This window comes from Antechinus flavipes, chromosome 3 (genome assembly GCF_016432865.1).
Source record: "Antechinus flavipes isolate AdamAnt ecotype Samford, QLD, Australia chromosome 3, AdamAnt_v2, whole genome shotgun sequence".
Lineage (NCBI taxonomy): Eukaryota > Metazoa > Chordata > Mammalia > Dasyuromorphia > Dasyuridae > Antechinus > Antechinus flavipes.
In genome coordinates, this window is record NC_067400.1 from 261,785,195 (window position 1) to 261,807,546 (window position 22,352).

Below are 22,352 nucleotides of genomic sequence, written 5' to 3' on the forward strand. Positions count from 1 at the left end.
ATTCTCCAACTGATAAGTGGTCAAAGGATATGAACAGACAACTCTCAGACGAAGAAATTAAAATTATTTATAGACATATAAAAATATGCTCCAAATCATTATTAATCAGAGAAATGCAAATTAAGACAACTCTGAGATACCACTACACACCTATCAGATTGGCTAGAATGACAGGGAAAGATAATGCAGAATGTTGGAGGGGATGTGGGAAAACAGGGATACTGATACATTGTTGGTGGAATTGTGAACACACCCAGCCATTCTGGAGAGCAATTTGGAACTATGCTCAAAAAGTTATCAAACTGTGCATACCCTCTGATCCAGCAGTGTTTCTACTGGGCTTATACCCCAAAGAGATACTAAAGAAGGGAAAGGGACCTGTATGTGCCAAAATGTTTGTGGCAGCCCTGTTTGTAGTGGCTAGAAGCTGGAAAATGAATGGATGCCCATCAATTGGAGAATGGTTGAGTAAATTGTGGTATATGAACATTATGGAATATTATTGTTCTGTAAGGAATGACCAGCAGGATGAATACAGAGAGGACTGGCGAGACTTACATGAACCGATGCTAAGTGAAATGAGCAGAACCAGGAGATCATTATATACCTCAACAATGATACTGTTTGAGGATGTATTCTGATGGAAGTGGATCTCTTCGATAAAGAGAGCTAATTCAGTTTCAATTGATCAAAGATGGGCAGAAGTAGCTACACCCAAAGAAAGAACACTGGGAGATGAATATAAACTGCTTGCATTCTTGTTTTTCTTCCCGGATTATTTATACCTTCTGAATTCAATTCTCCCTGGGCAACAAGAAAACTGTTTGGTTCTGCACACGTATATTGTATCCAGGATATACTGTAACCTATTCAACATGTAAAGGATTACTTGCCATCTGGGGGAGGGGGTAGAGGGAGGAAGGGGAAAAATCAGAACAGAAGTGAATGCAAGGGATAATGTTGTAAAAAATTACCCTGGCACGAGTTCTATCAATAAAAAGTTATTAAAAAAAAAAAATTTGCCCAGTAGGGTAAAGGTTAAAAAAAAAAAAAGAAAAGAAAAGAAATGACCAGCAGGATGAATACAGAGAAGACTGGTGAGACATGAACTGATGCTAAGTGATATGAGCAGAACCAGGAGATCATTATATACCTCAACAACGATACTGTTTGAGGGTGTATTCTGATGGAAATGGATCTCTTTGATAAAGAGAGCCAATTCAGTTTCAATTGATCAAGGATGGACAGAAGCAGCTACACCCAAAGAAAGAACATTGGGAAATGAATATAAAACTGCTTGCATTTTTGTTTTTCTTCCCCGGTTATTTATACCTTCTGAATCCAATTCTCCCTGTGCAACAAAAGAACTGTTCGGTTCTGCACACATATATTGTATCTAGGATATACTGTAACCTATTTAACATGTAAAGGACTGCTTGCCATCTCGGGGAGGGGGTGAAGGGAGGGAGGGGAAAAATCGGAACAGAAGTGAGTGCAAGGGATAATGCTGTAAAAAATTACCCTGGCATGGGTTCTGTCAATAAAAGTTATTAAAAAAAAAAAAGAAAAAAAGAAAATATTTTGTGTGACTACACATATATAACCTATATTGAACTATTTACATTCACAATAAGGGTGGAGGTGAGTAGGAGAGAGAATCTGAAACTCAAAATTTTTAAAGATGATGTTAAAAATTGTTTTTACATATTTGTCATGAACTTAAGAAATATTTTAAACTTTTCTTTGAGAGAACTGCTGTGATTTTCAAAAAGCAGCTCATTTGAATAAAGAAAGAAATTATCTTTCAATGAGAAAAAAATACTCAGGAGAAGCAACATACTATTATACTATTTAAGGTAGGAAGTAAAGGTTGAACTCTACATTTTAATGTGAGAATCTTTTTGCATTTGTTTGAGGATAAGGTTAAGGAACTGGCAACATGAGTTCATTCCAATCTCCATGGAATAAATAAGAAAGCACTACCCCATGCAATGCTGGAATTTAAGAAATAAAAAGAAATCTATACATTAGTGAAACAAAGTCTACAAAGAAAATTTTAATCCACTGTACAATACAGTAAGTTAGTTCATGAGTGATGCTTAATTCGGAATACCAAAAGCACAAGAGAATTTGTATTTCCTAAACGTCAGATTAGGAGGCCTGTACCTTTTTCCACATGGAGGATACCTTTTGGGGAAGTCTAACATTTGCTACTGACTCTCCTAAATATCTATTACTAAATTTAGCATATCTCTCTTAAGGATACAATCATAAACCATAATCAAATGAAATACCAGAAATGAGAATTCCTGAAGTCTCAAGGAACAAGAGGTAGTAGAAGATCTAATACAAAAAGTATAGGTGATCTGTTAATTAACAACTCAATATATTACACTGATAAATCAGAGATTAAGGAAAGACAAATTTACTTTAGATAAAAGCACTGGGGGAAGAAAGGGTCACTAGAATTGAGTGAGATGTTCTGCCTTGCACTTTTGGATGATCACTTGAGAGTAGGGGCTATTTGATTTTTATTTCTGTATCTTCAACATTTTAACACAGTGCTTGACACACAGTAGAAACTTAATAAAAACTTACTGATTATAGACTGGTGGGGAAGCTTAGCACTCAATATTTTCTTAGTACATTATTCCTGTTATGGCTTAATTTTTCCTCCTTTTCAGTTATCAACTCTATAATTAGCCAGTTTAGTTCAATATTATATCCTATTCTCAAATGTCATGTGTCTTTGTTCTACTGACATTTGTGTCAAGACAAACTATAACCCCACATCATTATTCTTGTAATCTTTCTTTCATAGAATGGATCTACAGGAAGTCACGCAATCAGCTTGAGCTGGTACACTATAAATTCATGCAATGAAAATTTAAGTGGATCCTAAATGCATCACAGCAATTCTTTTATTTCTCCTTAATTGATACATTCTTATAAAGAAGCGGCTTCTCTCCTTCAAATGCCAAAATCCTAAAAGATGTTACTGACATGTTGCCACTGCATTCTCACCTTCTATAATTCTACTTCCATTTTACCATTTAATTGAAACTTCTTTGGAAATCAGCAATTCATTCACTTCTTCATTTATTTATTGCTAGATCCAAGAAGTTTTTCTTTCTTATCCTTCTTGACTGGTTTCACTACAGATTTACATATCTCATCATAACTAATCCTTCGTGGCTGCAAATGAGCTGGTAAATAAAAGGGCCAGAAGAATTAGGGACAGGAGTTCATAATGTTATACAGAAAGCAGGAATGAAAAAAACATTCTAAAGAGTAAGAAAGCAAAATGGTGGTCTAAGAAGGCTTTCCAAAATAGGTAAGGAAAGGACAATGAAAGGGAAAGATATACCTAATTGAATATAAAATTCTAAATAAGTAGCAAAGAGTGAAACCTTTTCTTAACTGAGCAGTGCAAAGAATAGAAAGAAAAAAATGGGGAAGACAGGAGATCTCTTCAAGGAAATACACAGAATACATAGAAGAATTTGTATAATTATATAGTAAGAAAAATCTTAACATCAATGATAAACAGACAGATATGGTTACTGATCTACTAGACAGATCTAACAGATCTACTGATCTAACAGACAGACTTACTGGAGAATGGAGTCAAATAGAACTTAGGAAGCACTGTTAACATAAGTCTAATAAAGATAATGAAATTTTAGCTAGGCTATTTAAAATCCTAAAAAATGATACTGTTAAGGTGCTGTTCTCAAAATGCCAGCAAATTTGGAAAACTAAACAGTGGTCACTGCAATGGAAATGATAATTTATGTTCCAATCCTAAATAAGGTCAATGCTAAAGAATTCAAGTTACTTAACAATTGTGCTTATTTCACACACGAGCAAGATTATGCTTAAGATTCTGTAAGCTAGGCTTCAGTAGTAACTGAACAAAGAATTAAAGAAAAGGGGCAGCTAGGTGGCATAGTGGATAGAGCACCAACCTGGACCTGAGTTCAAATCTGGGCTCAGATACTTAATATGTCTTGGCTGTGTGACCCTGGGCAAGTCACTTATCCCCAATTGCCTCAGCAAAAAAAGAAAGAATGAATGAGATATCAGAAGAGCAGGCTGTTCCCCCACCACCAAAGAGGCAGAGTGAGATCACACTGCCAACATTCGCTGGATTTTGGAGAAAGGGAGTTCCAGAAAAATACTACTTCTGCTTCACTGACTACACTAAAGCCTTTGACTATGTGCATCACAGCAAAAAGCAGCAAGCCCTCAAAGGGATGGCTTCCTGAGGAAGGTATATGTGGACTAAGAAGCAACAGTGAGAACCAAACAAGGAACAACTGATAAAAACTAAAATCTTGGCAACTGCTCTAATCGCTTTAAAGAGAAGAAAGGAAAACAGTGCCAGATTTTATATTCTTGAGCTCAAAAGTTCCTTGCAAATAGCAAGTGCAGCCATGAAATTAAAAGTCACTTGTCCCTTAGAAGGAAAGCTAAGGCAAATCTGGAAAGGATATCATCACCTTGCTTATAAAGGTCTATATAGTCAAAAGTATGGTTTTCCCAGTAGCAATTTGTGGCTTTGAAAGTTGGAATATAAGGAAAACTGACTGCTGTGGAACTGATGCTTTTGAACTATGGTCAAGATTTCAAATCAGTCAATACATGAAAAAAGTTAATTCAGACTATTCACCTGAAGGTCAAATACTGAAGCTGAAGCTTAAATAATTTTGGCCATATACTGAGAAAAGAGGACTCAGTAGGACAGACTAATTCTAGGAAAGCTTGAATGCAAAAAAATGGCAGAGGATTAGATGGATAGTGACATGGAAACAATACATATGAACAGGACAGACTTTTAAGTAATATTAGAGAATAGAAGAAAATAGTGTGCTGTGGTGCATGAAGAGTGAGAATTAGACACAAAACCTCAATTGGGATGCTCCAACTTCTGGCCAAAAGACTGTTTTTTGTTTTGTTTTTTTTTGGTTGATTGGTTTTTGGTAATTTTCTTCCCTTGGTGATCTCATCAACTTACATGGATTTAGCACAGGTCAGGTGATTCCTGAATCATCTTTTTGAAAACTCTTCTAGAATTTTAAATCTTAAACTCAAAATAAACAACTCATACTTATATCTTTAAATCAAATTATTTAAACGTTCTATTTTTAAAGGCTGTCTATGATCAGTGCCTATTTCCTTTCTTTTCATGTTTAGTTCTTTGAGGCTTGACTTTGGACCTCATTATTCAAGCAAAACTGCTCTCTTTAAAGATACTACTGATCACTTAGATGCCAAATCTGATAGTATTTTCATAGTCCTCATCTTTTTATATTTCTCTGGAGCCTCTGGCACTATTGTTAACACATTCTTCTCTCCTGTTTTCCATGTCGTTCTGTCCACATTCTCCTTCTTGTATGACTGGCTCCTTCGGTCTCTTTTGTTAGATCTTCACCAAGGCTATAATCAGTAACTCAGAGTGTCCCTAGGGCACTGTCCTGGACTCTCTTCACCTTATATGCTATTTTCACTTGGTTATTTTGTTAAATCAAATCATATTAGTGATCATTTTTATATATTTACTTGTACAGCCAGTCTCTCTCCCAACCTCCAGTCTTGAATTTCCAATTACCTGACAGACATCTTAAACTGAACATTCTATATAAACATCTAAAATTGAACACTGTCCAAACTAAACTTACTTTCTTGTCCTCCAAAACCTTTTCCTTTTGTATTTCCTTATTACTGACAAGGTATCAACATTCTTATAGTCATACAGGTTTGTACCTCACGTGTTTTCTTTGACTCTTCCCTTTTTACCTAGCAAATATCCAGATGGCTGAAACAATATGTTATCTTTATAACATTGCTTTACTATTCCCCTTTCTCTCCTTTGAGATGATCACCAATGTAATATAGGACCTCATTATTTCAAGCCATAAATCTTTCCAAGCTGTTTAGTAGCCAAACTGATTTTTTCAAAAGCACAGATCCATATATAATCATCTCTTCATAATCTGACCCCATCTTTTCCCCAGTTTTTTTTCCCCTCTCACAGTCAATAATCCAACAACATTAGCTTCCTTTCTTCTTCTTATAGAGGACACATGTCCAGACTGGACATTGTCACTGGCTGTTCCCCATGCTTGGAATACTTTCCCTCTTCTTCATTTTATCATCTTATTTCCATACTCTTCTTCAAGTATCACCTAAAATCCCATCTTCTGAAAGAAATCATTCCCAATCCTTCTTAATATTAACGCCTTCTCTCTTAGACCTACTGTCAATTTAATATCTATCTATCTAGTATATATGTAGTTATTTGCATGTTGCCTTTTCTATTAAACTGTCAGTTTATCAACTCAATCATTCTTAATTTGCCATAAATGAGAACCAATAATATGTATGCTTTAATTATTTAAAAATACTTACTTGCTATGACAATGTAAGAGCAAATCAATAATAAAAGTCTGCCATGCTTTTTCTTTACTAAGTGCATCTAAGGCTGTTGGAATCAAAGCAAAGCATAGTGTCATCACTTCCAATGCTTCACAACAAACATGTTCGTCTTCCATGTCTGGTTCATTCCCTGCATTTGTCTGTAAAATTGCAAACAAGAAATTACGTGAATATACAGTTAGAAACTTAAATGATTTTTAGTTGTATACTGAGAATTAAAATATTTACTTACCAAAACAAATAAACCTTCCCTTCCCAAAAAAACCTTTTTTTTTGTGATTACCTTTACTTGCACTGAATAACATTCTATACAATTCAACTTAAAGTGCCTGCTTACATGGCAAGTGCTAAGCTAGAGTAAAAGACAGATACAAACATGAATTAAAATTATTTTGGTTCCTTTTCTAAATAGTATTTAAATTTCAAAATATTACAGAGATCATCACTAACAGCAGTTCAATCAATACCAAATCAATTCCATATATCTACTAAGTTCTCACTATTTGCAAGAGATTGTGCTAGAAGTAAAAAGGAAAAATAAACTGTTTCTGTTAAGGAGCTTATCATCTAGTAGTAGGATACACACAAAATTCTGGTCATAATTCAACAATCATTTAAGTACCTCCTACATACAGACTTGGAGGGGTCAAAAAGAACAGGATGAAAAATTGAAGAGGGATGGATCACTTTGGGGAAAGGCTGGATCTTGGAACAAAAAGAATTTCAACATCCAGAAATATGGAAAGAATTCATTTCAAGAATGAGAGACAATGAAATTTGTAAATGCAAATATAAGAGAGAGAAAAATTATTGAATAGTTCAGTTTAGATAATATATATACACATACATATGTATGTGTGTGTGTGTGTGTATATATATATATATATATGTATATATATATAATATATATTTTTCTTGTCATAGAATTTTATTTTATGAAAGGCGATCTGTACAACAAGGTTAAGAGGTTGTTAAAAAGCATTCCAATGGGGGATGGGGGGGAATGGAGGGAAGGGGCCCCACGGGGAATACAAATATCCTGCACAAATAGCTTACAAAGCTGTCGGCAAACTCTTCCCCCAGTAATATATTGAGTTTTATTTTGAGATCAAAGACTCCATGATACAATGATACTAACCTCCTTGCTGTTAATTTGTTTTTATTCATTCATTAATTTTTTTTAAATTGAAGCTTTTCAAAACATGAAAACTGACCCTTACAAAACCTTGTGTTCCAATCCCCCACCCCCACCTCTCTTCCCTAGATGGCGAGTAATCTAATATACGTTAAAACATGATAAAAATATATGTAAAGTTTGGATAAAATATAAAAGGACAGAAGAATGGGATGTATTCAGGTTTTAGAGGGTCTTAACTACCAAAGTTTATATTTTATAGGCAATATGGAATCACTTAAAGTCTAACCAATAATCCAAGGTTACCATATGGTAACATAAAAAGATTAATTTTGTCATTGTGTAGCATAATTAAAAAGCAACAATAAAATAAAATCCAATCTTGCTCAGCTATAGTTAGGTGCCTTTGGAAAATTTATAGTTTGTTTATGGGAAAATATTACTCAAAAGTCATCGTTTATATAACTTTCATTTTTTGGGGGAAACCATCTCACAACTATTCATACAGGAGTTATAATTCCACCTAAGTATATACCTATGCTCATAGCTTCTGAGCTGCTTACTCTAATTAGTTATCAAAATGCCTAATATGATCATTGGAAAATAACTGTCACATTACTGACAAGTGTCTAAACAAAAAGACTCAAGGATGCATCACTGGTAAAGAGTGCATTTTGTAGTCTTTATGAACACCAGAACATAAAATTTCAGGTAGGTTCTATCATGCTGTAAAGGTTGCAAGGATGATAATAGGAAAAAAAAGTGTGCCTGTTTCTCATTAGAATGATAGGTTTCTTATGCATGAAATTTTTGGCCATGGCAAACATTAAAAAAACAAAAAAATACTAAGTGGTTCTAAATCAAGATAATTATCTAGGTTCCATCAAAATGACGAGCTATTAGAGGAAATAAATCACATCAATATTCTTGCTATAAATGAAAATGAGACAAAAGCAAACTGCAGCAGAAAGAATGATGGTTCTCTTTGGAAAGATAAATGAAAAAGTTGGTCAGACTTGTTTCGCTGTGTGACCAAAAGCAACAGAAAACACCATTTGAAGAAATACTTGATTTCAATTTGGTTCTATTCTATTTAGACCAACATATAACTTATTACTCAATGACTAATGCAAAAAAAAAAAAAAAAAAAAAGGTATAGAGGAAAACTGTGGGGAGAAAATGCTGTAAAATAGACTCCAGGGCTAACAAACCACAAGCTCAAATATCAGTACACAAAATATAAGTCACACAATTATGGATCAAAAATACGTTAAGAAGAGAGTTGGAGAAAGAGTGGACATAGTGAGCTCCAAACAGCCACACACACACACACACACACAAACAGAAACTTTTTTTTTTTTTTAGCTTAAAAGACATTAAAAAGCTAGTCACACAACCAGCATTTATTAAGTACCTACTATGTAGTAGGTACTAAGAGCTAAGTGTACAAAGAAAGGCAAAAGGCAGTCTCTGTCCTAAAGGAGCTCACAGTTTAATGGGACAGACCACTTGCAAATAACTATATAAAATATATACAGGATACCTTGGAGATAACCAACAGAGAAAAACCTCTAGCACTGAGGGGAATCTGGAAATGATTCTTGAAGAATTTGGGTTTTTGCCTGAAATCTGAAAGAATCCAGAGATATTGGGAGGCAGTGATGAGAAAGAATAAAATTTTAAGCATGTGGATACTCAATGAAAATGAAGAATAGAAGATGGAGTATCTTAAGCAAGGAAACCAGTATCACTTTATCACAGATTTACATACAGGTGACTAAGTTATAAAAAGACTAGAAAGGTAGGAGAGAGACAAGTTATGAAGGATTTTGAGGTCCAAACAAGGTTTTATATTTTATACTGAAGGTAACAGGGAATCATTGGAAGTTACTGAATAGGGAAGTAACATGGTCAGACATGCATTTTAAATGATTTTTTTTGTTCCTTTTTGAACCATGCATCTATATTAATATATATTATCAACTACTTAAATGAGAAATCAAAATAAAAAGAACCAAAGTGTAATTACTAAGAAGATGATCTATTTATATAAGTGCTTGATACCTAAAAATAGGAAGTGGACAAAACAGACAGCAAATTAGGGCTGTTTCTAATGGAGTTTAACTGTGAAAAATGGATCTCTATAACATGGAAGCAAAACAACAACAAAAAACCACCATAGAAACCTAGAAACTACCTTTGTCAGATGTCAGGTTTCTTTGCCATGCAGGAAGAAATGGTCCTAAAGGCCAAGACCAATTTAAAAAGTAATACATATGAAAGAAAATTTAGTAAGATATGGAAGATGATTGTATAGATTATGACTATTTTGGTTTTAGATATAAATGAAAAGCAAAAGAGGAAATAATAAATTTGTATTAAACTTAGCAAGAATTTAAGCCAAATTAAGCCAGTTCATGCCAACTTCATTTAATGATGAAACTGGAATTAACATGAAAACTGTAAAAAAACATCTGTTGAGATTTATAAAACAAAATATTCCTCATCAATGACAGCAGAACCACTATATCTAGATTCTTAATATCACAACCCCAGATGTATTTTTCTTACACATAAACACCACTAATTAAACTGACAGAAAAAAACTTGACTAACCATACATATAATGTTATGTGCTACATACGTATGTTTGTGTTAGAAGTAACAACTGAGGGAATCAAAACATTAGTTCAAGATAACTGAAAAAAATAGGCTACCAAACACTTGGGGAAGAGAAGAAACACTGACAATACTTTCTGACCCTATCAGAGAGGTCCTATTAAGATTGCACTACTTTCAACCCAAGTGGTTCAAAAAGATCAAAAGAAATGGGTAGAATGAGTGACTGAAGCTTAAAATCTATAGTCCTTGCCTGGCAACTATACCTCTTTGAGATGGTAGACATTAAAAATTTATTTGTTAGCCATTACACCATCGTTATGGCTAACAAATTACTATTACATTTTTATTATCTCTATTCCTCTACAATTCAATCACCAATTCCGAATGGAAAGAGAAAAATCAAAGAGAATAGGTATTTATATAGTATCTGTCAGGTTCACTCTTTTATTTATTTTTATTCAACCCCACTTGAACCCTGCTTGTTCATGTTTTCTACTGTGGATGGAATTTCTATCATTTCCTAGAATTGCTGTTCTAAATTATTCAAACCAGGCTAACTGTTATATACTAATTCCAGATCATTCTACCACACTTATCTACTTTCAGATTCTTCATACTCACTGTGACAATCCATCCATCCATCCCTCAGTACTTTCTTATGGTATATTATTCTGCTCTCATTCAATTTTTTCTCCCATTCTTGATCTGATCTATGGTTAATCAATTCAACTTTTCTCAAATGCCTTGATTGACTTGTTCTATCGCTAATCATGTCTTACCAAACTTATTCTCACAATACTTTTCTGTTCTTCATGTACTTCTAAATGAAGTCACTGGATACACTGCTTTTTCAATTTGTACATTCACTTCTCCAAGCTCTTAACCTTTTACAATCTGATCTCACCCCTTATTTAATCTCATTTCTCAATGAAAACTGCTTGTTCTAAGGTACCAAGAAACTCTAAATGATCAAATCTGATGTTGTTTTTTTATACTTAACCTTCTTGAGGATGCACTAGATACTATGGACCAACCATCAAGCTAATCCATAGCAGGTTTTGAAGAAATTCCTGAACATTTTAAAAGAGTGAGCTATTAGATAGTTTTCACCTCTACAAAATCTTTATGAAAACAAACTATATGTCACTAAGGGCATTTTCACTCAAGGTGTAAGAAGGAAAGAGGGGAATTTTGTTGTTGTTGTTAACAATCTTCTCCAGCCACACAGTTGTATGAAAAGCATGAAAAATCTTAAGATCACATTTGTACAATTAAAGTTTGTGAACTAACTAAAAACAAACACACCCATTTTATTTGGGAGAATACCACCTTAAAAGTTCCCCTCCAAAAAGGAGTCCTTCATAATAGAGTCCTGGAAATAATTATACTAAGAACTACGGTCAACACATGATAACCAAATATACAATTAATCTATCAATAATAACTGGTCATTTAAAAATACAAAAATGCCTTAAAAAAAAACTATATCCTATAAAAGTAATTGTCTTATTTTAAATAAATATATTTGTTTAATCTTACCTTTTCATAAATTTTACTAATATCATCATTTGAACTAAACACCAGTTGTACTGACCCACACCCTGATGCCCAGACAATTTTTTGTACAGCTCGAATGACACAAATATCAGGGATATATTTTGATGCCTGTAAAGAAACAGAAAAAATAGTAAAATAGTTTACAAGGTTATCAAAGTGGAATTACTGGAATAAATCCATTTTCTTTTAATAGAATACATAATTGCAAAGCACGGAGGAACTTAATGCTTCTATATATTCCCTTGTGGCACTTGATATATTATCCTAATAACTCCTCATATATTTAGAATAGGAAAAAAAAATAGTTTAATGAAAAAAATCTGCAAAGCCTGGGCTTGCTATAGGAACAGTATGAAATGTTACCAACAATATTCAAAGCAGTAGTTTATCCATTCTACTGAACTTAAAGAAGAAACAAAAGAGAAAAAGCAAAATCAGAATTTGGAGAAATTCAACCAAAAGATTTGGTAAATGCTTTAGTTTTCTAGAGTCAGTATACAAAAGAAAAATAATAGAAAATTAAAGTAAATTACTTGGCCACTTTCTTTCCTCCAATAAAACTATTTCCTTAAACCAGAAACTAAATGCTATTTAAGGCTAATACTAACCTCATCAGATATCTGCTGGGCAAGGCGAATTGCCACATTTCTAAGCATACATTCAGATGTTGGATTAGGAATGTTCTGAAGGGCATTCTGTAGCACCACTGCTTGATCATGAGTAGCCTGATTTATCTGTTGAGGGAAAAAAAAGTCCCACAAAATGAAAACCTAAACCACATCTATGGAAAAAAGTTTTAGGAGTCAGACTTACAATTGAAATCGACAAGTAAAAAGTTACTGCATATTCAAGACATTTAAAAGATTTTTAATTTCCTTTGCATATATAGCTAATATTGTCAAATCTTCTATATTTGATAGAAAAACTTTAAGAGTTGCTATAACCAAAAAAACTAATCTGCAGCAAAACTCTAAATATAGCCTGACTGGTCCCTGGATAAAAGACACAAAATCTATTACCAGGTCTCCTATTTAAAGTCTTTCCAAGAGCTTGTCAGAGCTTATATAGCCCTGGCATGAGTCATATGAACATACATGTCTTTAAAAGTCAGAGTGGTAACATAAAATAGTAAAAAGTGCACTGGTTCTGGAGTCAAAGATCTTGGATTCAAATTATTGCTATTCGCTACCTAAATGACCTTGGGAAAGTATGGGCTGAACTAGATGACTTGTTGACCCTATCCTATGAAGGTAACCTCCATACTATTAAGATCTATTGGATCATGACATTTATCAGAGGAAACTGCCATATTTATATTTTCCCCCTCAAGATTTCTGAATAATAATTCTTTGGGAAAACAGAAAATGAGAAAAGTTTTTCCTATATACATTATAAATTCATCCAGCAACATTGGTGATGAGATCATATCAGTAAAGAATACCCTGCCAGTTCTCTCTAAAGAAGCTCAGAAAGTACAATGCAAAAGATATTCAAGTCTAGTATCTGTGGATCATGGGTTTTGGAGAATTGGTTGGCTTGGAAGTAGGAAGTAGTGGGAAGGAAGAGAAGGGAACAGATTGAAGAGAGAACTTTTATGGAGTCAATCTTTTGGATGTCTAGAAGATTTTTGGAGAAATATCCCAGAATGAGAACAAAGACAAAACATGGGGTTAGAATGAATCAAAAGTAGAGATGTACCATAAAGAGTTTAGTTGGTAGAACCAACCTTTCTTAGGACGAACAATACCAGCATTGGTCTGGTTCAAGGCATGTATCACATTTTAAGCAGTGGTTACTTTAAGCAGTGGAAAAACTTCACTGTTTGTCTTAGATCTTAAATCAGTACAAGAATCATATAATGGTTTTCAATCTGGACCAAAAGTATTGTAAAGCTAGATAAAACCTGGCAGAACACTGGTTACATGTAAAAAAAAACTTTTTAAAAAATCTTTAAACATTTTCATGAGTAAATTCTGAATTATTTATATGGCCAGCAAGTTAAGGAAAACAGTACAATTCATTGTTATCTTTTTACCGGTGACATGGGATTTGTGCCTTCTGCAACTGGTTGACAAGCTTCTGCTACAGCTCGAACATGGCCATAGCCAACGGCAGTCAGCAATAATTTGGCGATTTTAAGAGCATTAAGGTAGGCACCCCTTCGAGTTTCCATATCTGCATTTGGCAGGAAGTTATTTCTAGTTAGCATGCTCAGGACAAGAGGCAAACCACCACTTTTTAAGAAATTATACTGAAAATCACTGGCATCTTCACCCAGAGGTGCATTGGCAGGCATCAACAAGGCATAAACTACCTGAAAAGGAAAAAGCATATATATATATATATATATATATGTAATATATACATACACACATATCTATATTTATCTATCTATATCTATATCTAGTTAGGAGCTAAGTGCTAAAATATCTTTACAAATCTCTTCAATTGTCTGATTTTTTTTTACAAACAGGTTTTCATTACTAATTTTCTAAATTATACTATCATACAAAAGGCAAAGAAAAAAAAAGTTTAAGAAGAAAAGAAGAAAACTATTACAAACCTCTGTTAGATATAGCACTTGTGAGGCAGAGGGACCAAAGAAAAGTGAGTCAAGAGATGGACTGAGGCTGCTTTCTCCAAGTTTTGCATGATCTAAGCAAATAGCTCTTAGTTTTTCAACTGTAGTATTATCTGAAAATTTAAAAAGTATTATGAACAGATTTAATTTAAATATTTAGCATCAAATTGTAAGGTTAAAAATCATGACTCAAACTACTAAATTCAAAATTTACCGGTCAAATTATTTGTTGGTAAAGAGTTATGTCTGACAGGCAACTTTGCTATGGTGGATAAAATGTTAGACTTAGAGCCAAGAAACCTCAATGCTGCTAGTCAAGTCACTTAAGTTCCCTCAGCTTTAGTTTCTATTATCAGTAAAATAGAGATAATAATGCCTACCTCACAGAGTTGTGGTAAGAATCAAATACAATATTTGTAAAGAACAGTGCAAATACCAAAATAAGATATAAACATTACTGTTTTTCTCTAGGTATCCATGTGATTGTAAACAAAACCCCAAAACAAAACAAAACAGAACCACACCACAAGTTTTCCAAACTTACTGAAGACATTAGTAACACAAGGATTCTCAATCTTCTAACTATAATTTTCAGGTACCATCTCCATTCTCCCTTCTACCCCATCTATGTCCTTGCTTTTCCATCCTTAACGAATAAAAATAAAGTAGTTCCTCCTCAAAAAAAAAAAAAAAAGGTTGGGGGTTTCTGTCTGAAAGCAACATAGTTCAAATACCCACATAATAATAACTAGCCAACAACAAAGATTATTCAACATTTAACAAGCAATATAAATACTTCTGTACTGTTGCTACACTCACATTATAAACCATATTCTCTATTACATAGCAATCAAAATAAAGTGCAAGCCACTTATTACACTGAAAGGAAAAAAAATACAAGTTTGTACATAGCTAATGAGATAGATAACTAGAGAGCTATTGTGTCAATATAACTATCTGAAGAAAAAAAAAATCAAAAATTTTCCTGCAATTGCTGTTCTAAATCATTTCCTTGAGCTTATTTCTACTTTCTAAGCATGAGGACAATCTAGTCTACAGAAAACATTCTAGATTACTCCAGCCAGATGACAGTTTTTATATTATTTATCTATGGAGTAAGAAAAAACAAGGCGGGGGGGGGGGGGGGGGGGAAGAAGGGGAAGGATTGTCAAAGTTAACTATCCAAGAAATTTCATTTTATGCTTTCTAAAAAACTTTTAAAGCAGAAAATCAAAGCTTAACACACTATTTAGACATCACTCTATATAACAATCTAAGGTTCCACCAATATGGTACATTTACATAAACTTTTCATAACACAAGCAATATAAGCATTAAACTGTGGCTTGTAGGTTAGCAAAGGCGTCAAACATGGTTTATCAATAATTAATTGGTAGCATTAAAATTAAATTTGCAAACAAACTTCCAAGCTATGGTAACATCATGGCTACAATCACAAGAAAATATTAGTTTTTTGATATTGGTGAATAAAACATAAGGCAAGTGGTAATAATAATGATCACTCATCATTCTTTCATTTCTTCTTTGAACTCTCACTAGATTTCTTTAAACATCTTCTACAGACTATAGGTTTAAATACAGGCAGATAAATCTTAGTTCTACATATATATAGCCCCAATATATATGCTAGGCTTTAGTTCCAGATCACCAAATGCATATGAGACATTTTTTCTAAACTGAATGTCCTGGATATATATTAAACTAAATATGGCTAAAGCAGAACTTTTATTTTTAAAATTTTAAACCTTCCTCTCTTCCAAACTTCCCAAATTCTGTACTTGCATCACTCCAGCATCATATATTTGTGATTTTGATATTTTCTTCAATTCCTCACTCCACATACTAATGAGTTGCCAAATCTCATTGCTTCTAAACGTCACATTTCTTGCATTCAAACACTTCTCTCTATTCACAGTTAACACATTACTTCAGATTCCCATCACTTAAGACTAATTACAAAAAATTCTTGAAATGGTCTTTCTGCCTCTAGTCAGTCTATTCCAGTCTATTCTACCTATTGCTGCCAAAGTAATGTCCCATGACCAAGTTACTCCCCTAATCAATCAACTCAGTGGCTTCCTATTGCCAACAGGATCAAATATAAACTCCTTTTGTTTTGTTTTTAAAATCCTACCTAATTTTTGCCATTGGACATTACATATCCTCTTGAATTAAAATATAAGTAACATAAAAATGCAAAGACATACAGTTTAAAACGCAAATTAAAAAAAAACAAACTGAAAAGGGCTGTCCAGTGAAAATGACATAAGTTCTTCAGAAAAGTTTCAAAAGCTATCTTTTCTGCCTCTATCACTATCTGAAACCACTTTTAGTAATGTGCTATTAGAATAGAAAAAATGTATAATGTATAAATAAGATATATATTCACTCTGGGAGGAAAATTCAAAGGGAAGAAACTAAAAAAGTAAGGAAAAAATTACTTTTCTCATTAAGAAAAACACAATAAGGGTTTTAGTATTCAGCAACAAGCTATTAAAAAAAAATATTTACTTTGTCCCTATATAGGGATATGAAGCACAATGTAGATTGAAAGCAGGGAAGATGAAAAGGCAAACTAAGAGGAGGCTCAAAAAATTCAGAAACCAAATAATTTTTCAAGAAAGAACATCATATAGGGCAGCTAGGTGGCACAGTGGATAGAGTACCAGCCCTGAAGTCAGGAGGACCTGAGTTCAAATGTGACCTCAGACACTTAACACTTCCTAGCTGTATGACCCTAGGCAAGTCACTTTACCCCAAATGGAGAGAGGGAGAGAGAGAGAGAGAGAGAGAGAGAGGGGAAACAAAGAACATCATAATGAAAAAGAGTAGTACCATGCTGTCATAGGAAACTGATTTCTTGGCTTTGTAAAAAAAATAAAAAATAAAAAACTACAAATATAAAGGTTAAAACATAACCCAGTTGATCTTTTTCAATAAAAGTTGAGAGTTTCCTCTGTAAAGGCTCAAAGACATAAATTAACACCTGGTCAGATATTTCATTGCTCATATTCCTCCAGAGTACACAGAAAATGGGTCCATTATTTGAGGAAGCTAAAAAACCTGATAAAAACTTATCATATCGATCTTTAATGTTACCTCCGAATTATAAAAGTGAAATACTAAAGCATATTATAGGAAACATTTATTTGTATTATTTTGAGACAGCTAGGTGAGTTAATAGATGAAGTATTTGACTTGAAATCAAGAAGGTTTGGGTCTCAGATACTACATGCATGACCTTGGATACTTAACAAAAGTTAAATATCTTAACCTGACTTCCTCAGTTGCCTCATCTCAAAAGAATAATAACAGCACCTATCTCTCAGAATTGTTGTGAGGATTAAATGAGATATTGATAAGGTGCATTTCAATAAATAAACCTTAAAAATTGAAATGTTATTGATGATGACTTCCATGATAAATTATGTCTTAGCAATTTGGTATTAAAGTTTTTTGTCGTCCCCTCCCCCCCCCCCCCAGTCAATGCAACCCTATATCCCAATATTAGTGCCAAAAGTCTTGGAGTGAAATCAATTCAACAAACATTTACATTGCATAGTGCCTATTATCTGCAAAGCCCAGCTAAGCGAAAGGGAAGCTAAAAAGTTTAGATGAGACATAACCTCTCCCTATACAGGAAGATAAGGAACATAGTCAAATAACTACAAACAAAAAATTATTTTGGGAAGGTACAGCTAAGAGCAGTGTGATTTGGGAAATGATAAGTAAAGGTATGAATATGTGAATGGATAAAAAGAGATCAAGGAATGCTTACTGCTAGAGAACATTTGAACAAAGTCTTTAAAGTATTTGAAGAATAAAATGGATATAGGGGAAAGTAAAAATAAGATAACAAAAACTAGAAAATATGGGGTATAAAATAAATATTGCGTTTAAAGCATAATATATAGAGAGGGGAATGACATTAATATATTTTATTATCTTGGAATTATTAGGTTATTAATACATATAATTGTAAGATATTAAATAATCTAAAATAATACTATTATTATGAGGTAAAGCTGAAAAGGTAAGGTATTGAGAATGCATAAAAGGCCTTAAATAAGTGCTAGGCAAGGATAAGGGTGCAAAAATGTTGCATGGGCAATGGTCATTAAAGTGAAGTAAATAGAAGAGTCAAATATAGTGTAAGCATTTTGAAAATGGAATAGTGTATGAATGGTAGTGCCAATGACAAAAAGAGTTAAGTTTGAAATATGAGGAGATTTATTGCTAAAATCACTATAACATTTGGAAAGAGATCAGAGCTGAGATATGGATTTGGGAGTAATATGTGATTGTTGAAAGGAAATGCTTATACAAAGAAAAGAAGGAAGCCAAGAAGAAATCTTTTCAGAAATATTTAGAAATCTGGAAGAGACTGAAAAGGTCTGTGAAGATGACAGATATGGAGGAGCAAAGAGAAAGAAGAGAATAAACAGAAGGAAACAGTGATTGATGGTACCAAATCCTACAAAGATGAATGAGAATAAGGACTGAAAAACTCAATAGTAGCTTTGATGATCAAGACAATGCTGTAATCTCTCAAAGAGAAGTTTCATTAATACATAACACATTTGCCACCTGTGTGTCACTACACATATGGAACGTTCCCCAAACAAGTATTTTATTTAACCAAAAGTCATTTATAAATTTTCTTACCTGGTGGCATAAGTTTCATAAGTACTCTAGCTCCATCTCTTAGGGGTGGCATGTTTAGACTGCTACCCAAGTCTGCAACTTGCCAAAGGAAAGAAATATATCTGGGATGCATTGACATTATCTAAAATAAAATAACACAAAAACATTAGTATCCTAGATACTCAAACCAAAACCATTTAACAAATGGACCAAATACAGATTTTTAAAATGTCTCAGTCTATTATATATTCTCCAAGAAATTATGGTTTATAACCTTCTATCATATTCTTATCCAGTTTAGCCCTGAATTACTCACCCCATTTCATTTTTAAAATTCCAAGACTCAGCTAAAATCACCTATCCAAAGTGACGCCTTTCCAAATTATTCCCTTACAGTCTATAAGGATTACATTTTCATTTTCTTAATACCTCCTATTGTACTTGTCCCCTTCACAGTTCATGTACTGCCTTCTGATAGCCTTATATTGCTGGATTATACTATTAATTATCTCTCTCTACAGAAATTTCCTGATTTACAAAACTAACTCAGCATGAATGATCCCCTCTTGCTTGGACTGATATTGTTCTATGAATGAAGGGGGCATAGAAGGTGGAGGTAGGAATGAGGATGGGAGAATCCTTAATTCTTATTGCTTCAACGAGATAAAAGAAGAGTTCCTAGCATAATAAAACACCGAACACTGTTTGATAAAATTATAAATTCTAGTTTATAAGGCAATCTGTGTAACATAAATTGAAGACATGAAATAAATAAGCGCCCAAATATTTTTAAAAGTGTGTACCTTTATACACACAGATATATCATAACAGTTACTTAAATTATGGTTAAACCTATTTTTCACTGGTCTTAAAACAGACCATTTTTATTACTATTTTTATGAAAGACATTCTAAGCTATTGACAATCAATTTAAAAAAGTTAAACCACACCCATAATCTATAAGTAGAGAATACCTGTGTAATTCTTTAACTTAATAATTTCATGTCTTGTCTCAATCACAATCTAATATCATTAAAAGCAAGCTGTATCTTAATACTGAGCATTCTGCAGAGAACTTGAGACAGTACTTTATAAATGTGTCATTAGTTTATATCTTACTCACCACTCCAGGTAAACAGCTTTCTACTTCTGGATTGGGACCATCACTATAATGATTTCCATGGTTACCAGGAGAACCAGTTGATGAATCAGAAGAACTATCAGGACTTGAAGGCATATTGGAACTTATCTGTGTAAGTTTGGCTGTAATTAGCTGGAAATGTATTATATATTAAAATAAAGATAAGGTAAATATTTCCAAAAGAAAATAGACCTTATTTGCTTATATCTATAAAAATAAGAAAGTTAAGATAAAGTCATGGTTTTGGAAATCAAGTTATGTGTTCAAAAATGGAGCCATTCAAATGAATAATCTTTTTTTAAAAAAATAAACCAAAAACAAATTTTTCTTACTAAATTTGAAAATTAAATATACTTACCGTTTTATCTTTTAGGTTTAGTTGTCCAATTAGCTTCCTATCATCTGCAGGATCCACCAGTTCACCACCAATAAAAAGCTCTACTTTTGTATGGGCACTATTAGCTTTAATACGATTGAGAATGCAACGTCTTACTGAACCAATTGTGTCATTTGTATGAGACCAGATGTCCAAGTCTTCTACCTGTCGGCCTTGATTAGGAAAACGAACTACCAAAGTGATATGTTTACCCCGAAATGCTCTGCAAAAAAGAAAAAGTTTACATAAACACATAAAGATGTTACATCAGATTATCCAGTGTTATTTTCAATTAGCTATGGGAGTAATTGTATCTGAAAAATCTGTTATTATTTCAAGATTAATTATAGGATAGAAACATCTTAATACAATAAATATTTTCAGGATCTTGGAAATAAAATTCTCAGTACTATATCCCCCTCAAAATTTGACACTACTATATTAAAAAAAAAATTATGTTTCATTGGCATATGGATATGTGCCACATCCATAAATCCCATCCATAAACATTCAGTGATAGATATCATAATTTTGTTTATCTTTATGCTACCAGGTTTGGAATACATTAATCTTTAGAGGAAACTCATACTACACTCAAGATACAATGTATAGATTAGTTTTGGCTAAAACTAGGATTCTTAAATTTTTTCCTCTCATGACGCCAGGAATATAGATATATAAAATAGGTATACAAATCAAATATTTATTGATAATAATTTATGTTTAATTATGAAAGCCCAGAGAGGGTTGTGACTCACAGTTTAAGAAGCTGGGGACTCTAGAGTACAATGCCAAATTAAAGAGTCTGGATTTTTTTGGTTGAAAATAGGAAACCAAAGGCTACTGAAAACAAGGAAACATCAACTAAACTATACATTAGATAGAATTCTGTGACCATAGTAAAGACTAGATTACAGAAGGAAGTATCTAGAAATACTCAGACTCCTTGGAAAGAAAACTTTAGGATTGGACTAGGGAATAGTAATTGTAATGAGAAAATAAAGGTGCGGAGAAATATGAAATACTGCCAAAGCAAAATTGACCTGAAGTTCGTGACTGATAAGATATGGAGAGCAATAGGAGGAAGAAAGAAAATAAGCAATTATCAAACTCTGACTATCTATCAGGCAATGTTTTAAGTGCTTTACAAGTATCCCAACTAATTCTCACAATAATTCTGTGAGGTTGGTGGTGTTTTTATCCCATTTTATAGATGAGGAAATTGAGGCACAGAGAGATTAAATGATTTGCCCAGGGTAACATAGCTAGTAAATGTCTGAGAACAAATCTGAACTTGGGTCTTCCTGACTCCAGGTCCAGTGCTCTACCCATTGCATCACTGACTGCTTCCAAAGCAATTTATAAAATTTAAATTGAAGTTACCAAGAGCATGATGAAACCCTAAATAGGAAAAAGGAAACTGAGAGAAAAGGATAGTTATTAAGGAAAAGATGCTAAGTTTAAGATACTAATAAGGGATGTAGAAACATTTAACAGACAGTTGAAATTTGTATAAAAGTGCAATGAAAGAGAGCAAAGAGAACTAACAATAAAGCTCTAGTTAATTTTGTTTAAAGAATTCAAGAAGGTGAGATGAATAAAAGTAAATGTAAGAAAAATATTGAATTAGAAACTGTTTTTTTAAAAAAGAAAAAACACACAAAATATTTAAGCTACCGGCTAATTTTTTTTTAAGGGAGAAGTACAAAATCAGTACTATCAAAAATGAAAGGTTAATTTACACAACTAATGAAGATAAAATCAAAGCAATTATTAGAAATCTTTTTGCCCAATTACATTGCCAGAAATTTAGCAATATAAGTGAAATAGAAGAATA

At 33.0% G+C, this 22,352-nt stretch overlaps 1 protein-coding gene across 4 annotated transcripts in view; it reads right to left on the minus strand.

The window, feature by feature from the left end:
* USP9X (ubiquitin specific peptidase 9 X-linked) overlaps positions 1–22,352 on the minus strand; it is a 249,024-nt gene that overhangs the window by 61,990 nt on the left and 164,682 nt on the right. For all 4 annotated transcript variants that reach the window (XM_051985022.1, XM_051985020.1, XM_051985023.1 and 1 more), the window contains exons 19-26: positions 20,498–20,738; positions 20,122–20,271; positions 19,020–19,140; positions 14,316–14,446; positions 13,788–14,066; positions 12,361–12,486; positions 11,735–11,860; positions 6,412–6,578 (exon numbers count right to left, since the gene is read on the minus strand). In XM_051985022.1, coding sequence (XP_051840982.1) covers positions 6,412–6,578; positions 11,735–11,860; positions 12,361–12,486; positions 13,788–14,066; positions 14,316–14,446; positions 19,020–19,140; positions 20,122–20,271; positions 20,498–20,738 — 1,341 coding nt within the window. The remainder of the gene's footprint in view (positions 1–6,411; positions 6,579–11,734; positions 11,861–12,360; positions 12,487–13,787; positions 14,067–14,315; positions 14,447–19,019; positions 19,141–20,121; positions 20,272–20,497; positions 20,739–22,352) is intronic.